At 32.9% G+C, this 9,718-nt stretch overlaps 1 protein-coding gene and 1 long non-coding RNA gene across 4 annotated transcripts; one reads left to right on the top strand and one right to left on the bottom strand.

The window, feature by feature from the left end:
• Nucleotides 1-3,573: 3,573 nt before the first annotated feature.
• LOC105215157 (uncharacterized) lies at nt 3,574-6,594 on the top strand. Of its 2 annotated transcripts, none has more exons than XR_008471350.1 (3): nt 3,574-3,988; nt 4,047-5,045; nt 5,108-6,594. It is a non-coding gene; the product is annotated as an uncharacterized LOC105215157 (long non-coding RNA). The 2 variants fall into 2 exon arrangements; XR_008471351.1 differs by having other exon boundaries at nt 3,580-3,988; nt 4,047-4,239; nt 4,574-6,594.
• Nucleotides 6,595-6,596: 2 nt separating this feature from the next.
• LOC105215156 (general odorant-binding protein 19d-like) lies at nt 6,597-9,338 on the bottom strand. 2 transcript variants are annotated; one of them, XM_011188937.3, is made up of 5 exons: nt 9,208-9,338; nt 9,016-9,141; nt 8,859-8,950; nt 7,908-8,041; nt 6,597-7,853 (listed from the first exon to the last, which is right to left on the bottom strand). In XM_011188937.3, exons 1-5 carry the CDS (start codon nt 9,257-9,259, stop codon nt 7,781-7,783), a joined length of 477 nt encoding a protein of 158 aa, XP_011187239.1. In that variant the 5' UTR covers nt 9,260-9,338; the 3' UTR covers nt 6,597-7,780. The 2 variants fall into 2 exon arrangements, with proteins under 2 accessions (XP_011187239.1, XP_011187240.1); XM_011188938.3 differs by having other exon boundaries at nt 9,227-9,332.
• Nucleotides 9,339-9,718: the final 380 nt, after the last annotated feature.

A 9,718-nucleotide genomic window follows, 5' to 3' on the forward strand; every position in this document is an offset into this window, starting at 1 on the left:
TAGACAGCATGTCTCAAAGTCTTTTGGCTGTAATTAACGCTAAAGGTGCCAAAACTAATCTATAATTATATTTAGAAGCTAACCTTATAATATATAAGGGTATCCATACTTTTGTCGTTGTTAAATATTTGTCTTTTTCAGATGATCGCGTGCTTTGCAAAAAATAGTTCAAATGTACAATATATAAATTTAATTTTTTAATGCAATACGCAAAATAGACAAACAATCAAAGCGATACATTTCACTGCTTAAAAGATATAATCATTTTGGTGTTTACATTCATAGGGTATACATAATTTTGTCGGACACTGTATATGTAGCTTTGTTGGAGGCCCTCGAAACATTGTATGAAAATAATTAAACTCAACCATTATGTACTCTTTTTCTACTAGATATGTAAATTCCGGATCTGCAACTTCATCGATTCATTTAATTTTGCAATTAATACCACTATCTCTACGACATCTTGCTCAATTATGTTAAGATCACAATTTACTACCCATAATCAAATATGACTAATTTTAAGATATGTATGTTCAGACTTAATAATGCTAAACCATTTGAACAACCCGAAGGTACATATATTTTGGAACAAACCACACTTGGTGAAAATTTATTCGAAACCTTTATAAGATAATACTAAACCAGTTACGATTCAAGTAATTATTTTGTATGTTTGGGAAAATGCCTTAGTTATTAATTAATTAATTAATAATTTTTTTGTGAACAATAGACAGAAATTTTTTGACGGCAAAATCTGTCGGAATTCATCAGACAGTAGCAAAATCCCAAAGCAAAAGTTTATAGTTACCGACAAATTAATTATCAAAAATTTTGCCAAATTTTATTCCGATGTCTTCATTTGATCTGACGGAAATTAAAGTTATGTTATATTGGAAGATGTAGTCGATTTCGTCCATAAGAATGCCAAAATAATATTATGTACCCAATTTGCACCAAATAGGTCAAACAGTAGTGGACAGTGCCATGCCCATTGTACATATTTTGAGTGGAGCTCTCCTCTACTATCTTTACTCTAACATTTACTTATTTTTAGTTTTTCATCAGCTTTGGCTTTCCAAAACTTTTTTTTCGGCTGTGACCTCGCCGATTTATCTACAAATTGTTAACCACAAATACCTTTCCTTATTGGGATCCTATGTTTCATCTTTTATACTGAATTTGTAACTTTGTTATATTTCTGTTTTGTTTAGCTGCATTTTTTAGCCATTGCAATCGTCCGATTTCGACCATCAACCTTCTCATAGTGCCGCAATTAAGTGTTTATTAAGATATCGAGATCATGTTTTTGCTTGACCAAATGATTGATTATACAAACGGATGTACATTACGACCAATATTTTAAACATATACTATACTATTTCTGAAGTTGGATAAAACCGCACACGCAGTACAGTGGTTCAAAAATTTAATTAAAATCGGTCCAGTAGTTTAGGTGTGAATCCCGGAAAAACAACGTGCCATGAAATATGTATGTATATATGTACCTGTATAGATATTTATAGATATAAGGTAATATACTGATGAAATGTTTAAACCAGTGGTAATTTGTTGCCAATAATACATATGTGAAATTCGACTCGCAAATTGATATAGAATTCAGCGAAGGGTATTTCTAATATTTACAATATAGTTAATATGTAAAATACTTTTCTTAGAAATGCCACACGTGGGGTTAAAGTGTTCACACGACTTATTTATGTATTGTATATAGTATGTTCATATAAAAATTTATATTGCTCAAACGCAATTGCAACAAATGCAAATTAAACTGCGGCAATCAATCAGAGCAAGTTTATCACAATTGACATTATGTTTATGTCAATTTATCGCATGGGTATGTTGCGATAATTAATTTGCTCACGTTTGTAAACACAATATATGTACATGAGTACTCTGACAAGTAATAAAATGTATATTATTGTTTAATGATTTCCATAGAATTGCATTTTATGGCGAATACATATGTATGTCAGTATGTTCATAGAAACACGAGTAATTTACCTTTATAATGAAAGTGTTTATTGTCAAGTAACGTTCAGTTTCGAATACATAGACTGTATGTGTAGGTTCATATACATATGTACAGTGGAACAAAAGTGCATTTGAGCAAGTGACATTATAATTTGCAGCTCCTAGGAAAAAAAAAATTAATATATTTTTAAGATATAAATTTTCGAAGCTTGACAAAATGTTTTCTGAAGAAGAATGGAGCTTGAATATTTATATTTATTTTTCGGCCGTGCAAGCGATAACTTGAATAAAAATTGAAATATCTTAATGAAACGTGGTACACGTAATCCTTGGCACCAGATGGGTAATATCAGACCACTGCTATGCCCACAAAATGGCGTAACCGAAATCCTATACGTACCTACAAGTTGTTTGTATATACTTATCTCAAAAATTACTAAAACTATATCAGCAAATCTTTCTGGAGTCATTTCCTTTAGGTACTTCATGTAACATGAAACTGAATGAAATCGGGTTATAATCACGCCCAGCCCCCATACAAAAGTTAAGTTGGCATTAGTAGGTGTTTTAATTCAGTAAGGAAAAATGTCAGAAACCTTAAATTTTACAAAAGTAGCAGAGGAGAGCTGTGATTTTTATAAAAAATGGAAAATGGGAATGGCAATTATATGCATTGCTTACGTTGTCTCTAGCAGACGATAAATTTCGTTGTACTTTTAAGAGTTTAGCGATTATCCTTTGTAAAAACCCCACACTTCATTGTTTGTTCGTAAATTCTTGGCCAAAACATTATTATAATAATGTTCCAGCATCCATATTCGCTAGGCCTATTCTCCGTGAGACTTTTTACTATTTCCAAAAATAAAGGGAACCTTAAAGTGCTGGCGTTTTACAAGCATTGATGAAAGAGCTAAAGGGTATTCCAAAAATCGAGTTTGAGAAGAGTTGCGACAATTGGTAGAAACGCTGGCGAAAACATTCACAATCGCGCAGCTAATCTGAACCGCAGTGGCACTATCTATTATAAAGGGACAATTCTACTGGGATATGTCTATCTTGGATCTGACATAAATACCACCAACAATCTAAGCTGATGATGGGTACCGAAGAGGATGGAACCATGAACTGTATGAGCTCTAAAGTGACATGAATACAATTAAACGCATAAAGAGGATGCCCCAAAATCTCCTTTTGAGTCCATGGGTGGACAACGGAGGCAATGGCGTTCACGCAACCAATGGAAAGACCAAGTACATAGGAATCTGTCTGCACTTGGGATGAACAATTGGCGTGACTTCGCCAAGGATAGAATCAACTGGTGAAGTTTTGTATTCTCGGGCCAGACCAACAACCGTGAGTTGGTAGTGTCAAAGTAGAAGAAGAAGAATGGGGACTATTTTGAAGGCGACAACATTAATGTAAACAAATGGATAAATAACGAATTTCAGTTTACTAGGCCTCCATTACTGAGAAAATGTTTTCTCATTTACTCTGTTATGCGAACAAAACACTGTGCGCTTAGCAACTTAATTGAAATCCAAACGTTTACCTACATTTACTAAATCAAACTAACAGTGAAATAAATTTCATTGTATTCACTTTAAACGTCCATCACTAGAAAGATATTTAAATGACTGCTGTGGAACTATAAGATTTACCTACGACTATATAGACATACATATCTTTCTATATAGGTATTTGTTTATATTTCATTTATATGTTTTCACTTTACAGACAAGGGAAGAACCGCTTGTTATTGACAATACCCGTTTTAAATGCGTATTACGGAACGTTTAAGAAGTATCGTATATAGTTGGCTAAGCGTTTTCTCATTCATTGCACAAATCAAGAACAGTTCTATGTACATTGAAGCTGGTGAAGCATATAAATAGCACTCATAAACGTTAGGTCAACCATTGCACTTGCAACTCTTGCAATATGAATTTCCAACTGCTCATCGGCTTCGTGCTGGCGTTACTCGCTGTGGCTTTTGGTAAATATATTTAAAATAACTGTTCTTCAAACCATTTATCAATTATATATCATTTCAGCTAATCCAAATCCTTTGCCAAATCCTGAACCCTATCCAGGAGGTGGTGGTGGCGGCGGCGGCGGCGGTGGAGGCGGAGGTGGAGGTGGAGGCGGTGGTGGCAAGTAAGCACCAGAACAACCAACAAACTGTTAAGGATCTAAGCTAACTGTAAACCTGTATACGCTAAATAAATGTGAATTAAGTAATGAAACGTGAGTTCACTACAATGGGAATCCATAATTTTTTTCATTGAAGCGGTTTAGTGATAGTGCAGAATCAAATTATATATGTATATAAATATATAAATATATTAAAGAATTCATTGAATGTGACAACATTCAAAGGATTAAGGATTGGATAACGTGTTTCAACCATGCTACGGTATTGAACCTTCATCCTCAGTAGTGCTTGTTTTGTAGATGGGGCCTTGGTCTATTAATCTTCCAGAAGGATAATAACTTAAAAACTGGACTTAATAAATATATCATATTTTTCGTTAAGATAGTTTATAACAGTTATATAATATTCTTTAAATTTTTTAAATAGGTGCACATTATGATAACCTTTTGATCACGTATTGTGGGGTGGTTCATTGACCACCTAACCACTTCTTTTTATTCTGCTATTCTACCTCTTCTGAGGATATATCAAGACAACGGCTTAGACTTATACATCCGGAGAACCGTTAATATCATATATGCGAAATGGCGATTTTAAAACGAAATTACTTAAGAAACCCTTAGATCCTGCTGGTATCCATCTGGGAATGTTATTATGAAAAATTACCCTCACCAACTTCTTCGGAGGCTATTCAGTCATCACACCTCGTACTCGAATGAGATGGATGGTATTAATAATAATGAGATAAGAACAATTGCATTAATAAGAACAAAGCTCCTGGACCGGACAACAACAATCCAGAACTCCTAAAAGCTAATCCTCAGACGACCACGCGGTCTTCTTTGGAAGGAGGGAAATTTATCGGATTGTGAAAAATGGAAAGGAATAACACTTCTAAGTATGGTGCATAAAATAATAATTCATATAATCCACAAACGGCTATCTGACTCATTGATGCAGGGGCTACGTAAAGTACAAATGGTATCCGACACCATTGTTCATGTGTCGATCACATCAACACCTTAAGAGTGATTGTAGAGCAGTCGATAGAGTTGCGCACTTTTCTATACATATTTATGCTTCATCGATTTTGTGAAAATGGTCGGCACTATCACATAAATCAGGAGCTTGCTATCGCTTAAGGTGTAAACATTTTTAAGCAACGGACTTTTATTAATTTGGTATTGGGTTTGGTGATGAATCAAGCGTGGGCGGCGAATAGAGGAATATTTTGGAGTTCAAAGGGTTGCATAAACGGGACTTACAATCAGTGTGGTGAAAACAAAAACCGTGTGCATCAATTCAACCGAAACGCCAATCCTACAGATCGACACATATATCCATATGTACGATGCTAAAAATATTAGATTCAATATATATTGCAGCTAATGTTTTTCAAACGCTGCAAACAAAGCAGAAGCACAGAAAAGCGGTTATTCGTGGAGAGGATTGGAAATCATAGCTTTATAATTATACAAATTATGATTTGTTTATTGAGACCCTATAATCTATATAGGGACTGTAAAGAAAATATTCATACGTACTATACTAGACGACTAATAGTGCTTTTGGCATTTTAAATAATAAACCTAAAGAAATGAAAGAAATCAATTCTGTAAAGTGATTGCCCAAAGGTTTTCCAAAAAAAGTAAAAGTTATTTAGAATTCAAAACCACTAAAAATATTATATCTCACATCCTGTATGTACTACAGCTGGTTTTAGCTTATTTGAACAATCAGTTTGGTACAGAAAGTTTCATAAAAGTTTATTATAAAAATAAAAAGAGCTTTGAAACAGTATTTTTGAAATCGAAAGCTATCTGAAATGAGTATCGATTACAAATTATTGGACTTTACAAGCTCAATTAAACAGAGATCACAGCATTCTACATTGACCTTAAAATTAAAATTAAAAAAACAAAAATTAAAAAAACGAACCAGATGTAGGAAGATTTTTGTACATACATACATATATGGTCAGCTACCTCACAGGCGTGCAAGGTGCACTGTGCAATGAAGACGCATGCGCGAATGCAGCCAAAGGTCGACCGCTTTTAACTGTGTAATCTTGTCGAACACTTCGAACAGCTAGTAATTTCCTACTCACTAAACAATTGCATTAAGTTTAAGTAGTCCAATCAAAACAGCTAGAGCGTATGGATGCGTTTATTGACAAGCACACTCTCTCATATATACACACATATGTATGTATATAGTGTATTTATTTAAGTATTGAAACATTGCGCAATAATGTTGTGCTGCAGTTTAAATTCGACACTTCGCAAGATATGTTTGGCGCTAACATGGAATCGCTGGAGCTGCTACAGGCCATTTTGGAGTACAGTGCCTGTGTATCGCAGCTGCTGGACGTAGTTGAGGAGCGCCGCTTGGAAGACTACTTAAAATTCATTAAATACTTCATAGTGTAATTAATAGTGTAACTGAACTGAACAAAAATATACATACAGTTGTGTTCACAAAACTAGAAGTGCCCATTTAGGTACGGGAAAACTACTGAGTTTTCATAAATAAATACAAAGACTTGCTTTTGGTTTCACAAAAATAACAATGGACCAACAAAAGTCTTTAAATTCACAGAAAAATCAAAAATATCTATCGTTAACTGAAGTAAAAAAATAATTCAACAAATATTTAATCAGATAGTTCTTTTCTGTGTTTACATTCTTCAAAAAGTTTTTTTTTTATTTTTCAGAAATATAATATCCCTCCACACATTTTCAATGGAGTTGAAGTCGGAAGATCCATTTTTAGATTTTTTTCTTTTTATAATGAAGTATAAACTTGTTATAATTTTTATATATTTGAACTGCTTTATAATGCCTTGAATAATATTTATTGACCATCCATCATTGTATGAGAAGCAGCTTCAAACCACTTCTTGAAGTCCTTCACCCTTTACGGCGTAAAGAGTGTCCTGTGGTATTTGTTTTTCTAGCGTCTCATATTTAAGGTTGCTAAATGTATGTGGGTTTCTTCTGTTTGCCTCAATACTCATATCATAATTGAGTTCGCTCCAAGCCTTCTGAGAACTTATATTCGGGTGCCTTCACACTAATTATATGATTTGTTTGCCAGTTTATTCGTATTTCTATCGTTTCAAGCGAAATGTTTTTAGTTAATTCCTTACTTTTAGGCAACTTGACACCACTTCGTGGAACACCATTTATTTTTTATCGATATTTGCTGATTATAAATATGAAATATATTTGTTGATATTTTTTAAGTTTTTTTGTTAAATTTAAAATTCCATCAGGGTTGAACTTAGAATACTCTGATATATTACCCAATAATAATTTCATTTGACTGAATCTATTCCAATTAAATTGTGTTTGGAGTAATAATACGCTTTACCCCAGAATTATATAATATTTTTTACGCAACAAAGGCAGCACTTATGAACAGCTCATAAAGGACGATCAATGTTACATTCCTTACGGAAATTCGAATTAATAATCATTTTCTGTACCGTTATGTGAATCTTAAAACACAATTTCAAATGATATAAATGTTTGAAATTAAATCATGTGATTATTGGCACTGCTATTAATATGAACAAATGATAATATAATATGTTGTGTATGCTTCTTGGTCGGGATTTAATGAAATTCGCCTTTAAATATCGGTTACACCATCTTCACTCAACTCCTGAAGAATGCAGCTGGACGTCACAAAAGCGCGCTCACAACTAAAAAAATTATTATAATAAATTTATTTCATTATACATACAGTCAGAACATACTTATTGGCCTGTTTATCCGCTTCTTGGGAGCATTTTTGTAGCACATTCAGTAGTAAGTCCTTTTCAATTTGTGGATGAATTATTTGAAATATTTGCAAAATGTTTTCCTTATCGATGGAATTATCGTTATTTAGCTGAAAGAAACGGGATAATAATGGTATGTATTACATGATGCTTTAAAAAAGTATAACAAAACTTAAAGGCATATTTCTTCCATAAAAATTGTACTTATAAAAACCATTACACATTCCCGGCGGCTTACAATATATAAAACAAAGAGTCGGATAACATGACAGCATAAATCATCCTTCAAATAGAAGGAGATATTCAACATAATATCTATCTATTTTCTTTATTTACGTGAAGAGAAACAGAAATATTGTTTGAATTGTCATTGTGGGTATGAGTCTGCATACAAATGTTTCTTCATGACCTATTGAGAGCTGGGTCCATAATTTGCTATATTTCATTCAGAAAATCCGGATATTATAGGTTGAAAATTTAAAATATAAGATTCTCTCTACTTGAAATGTCCCAGCTTTGTTCAAGTCACGAAGCTGTTGCCTACTATGTATATTACTATATACTGGAATCTATATAAAGTATGGGATCGTTTTATATTTAATATGACATTGCAAGTTTATTAAAAATTTGGTAAACCTATTTAGGTGATATTTAATTTTAACTATATGACAATTGATTTTATATTTTAAGCTTTCTTAAACTTCCTTAATCTTAAATATCTTATTCGAAAAATAAATTAATCACAAATTCATTATAATAGTTCAAAATACCGATTTTTTCGATGAAAAAAAAATAAATAATGACAAGAATATAAATTTATGTAAATCTCGAACAAGCGATGACTTTTTTATCCCGAAATAATAACTACAACCAGATCTATGCATATCCCCCCAACTTATTAACAAAACAAAATCAGTTCATGCTCACCAAGCCATTTTTCCGCATAATGCAGTAACGTATACACTTCGCATTATGAGTTAAATTAGTACGGGAACCCTTCACTATCTCATCGAATCCCTCTATAGCATATTAGTAAAAAATTTAAGAACTTGCATGTCTACACTTGAATACATTATTTAATTACCATCGGTTATCTGCACTTTGACACTCTGAGCCGAATCTTCATAACAATCGGCAATGGCTGCCTCTGCCACAACTCGGAGTGCACTGTAATGTGGCGGTTTGGCGTCAGCAGAAGCCATTGTTATTGCTATAAAATGTTCAAAAATAAATTTATTTCAGAAAACAAATAATTTTGAAGATAATAAACAAATACTATATATTGAAGATAGTACAGCAAAAATTGGTAGTATTTTAAAAGTATGCATTGTGATCCCCAAATTCGACGAAGTGTTACAGAGAACCACTGAATTTCAACTGAAAATCGAAGATTATTTCACTAAGGTGTGAAGCTTTGCATTAAGGTCAATTATTCTGATTTGAATTTACAATTAGTGGATTGAATATGCGTGAGAAAAACTCTCATGGCGTGAACATTTGTACTTAGATTTATATTTACATGAGATATTCACGTGATAATACTTACAAGAAAAAACTAACGAAAGCAGTACTCATCTAGCAAATAAGAAAGCAAAGTTCATGCAAAAAAATTTATAACGGCGATTGAATGGACAATTCGTTAATCATTTTTACCTAACGGCTGTTGAGAACATTTACTTGCACTTCCTCAACCGTACTATGAAGACCCAAAATCACTAATTTGTGGTACGACGTGAAATCATAAATAATAGTTTATGACCTCACCTCTTCCATATAACTGTAACTAC

The sequence above is a fragment of the Zeugodacus cucurbitae genome, chromosome 5 (assembly GCF_028554725.1).
Source record: "Zeugodacus cucurbitae isolate PBARC_wt_2022May chromosome 5, idZeuCucr1.2, whole genome shotgun sequence".
NCBI lineage: Eukaryota > Metazoa > Arthropoda > Insecta > Diptera > Tephritidae > Zeugodacus > Zeugodacus cucurbitae.

What these genes read in the sequence shown, in the direction of transcription:
- LOC105215156 (XM_011188937.3), bottom strand. Translation starts at nt 9,259, where the DNA reads ATGCATACTTTTAAAATACTACCAATTTTTGCTGTACTATCTTCAATA. An exon ending in CAAAGTGCAGATAACCGATG is followed by an intron (nt 8,951 to 9,015) that starts GTAATTAAATAA and finishes AATATGCTATAG; the next exon opens with AGGGATTCGATGAGATAGTG. An exon ending in TTATGCGGAAAAATGGCTTG is followed by an intron (nt 8,042 to 8,858) that starts GTGAGCATGAAC and finishes CGTTTCTTTCAG; the next exon opens with CTAAATAACGATAATTCCAT.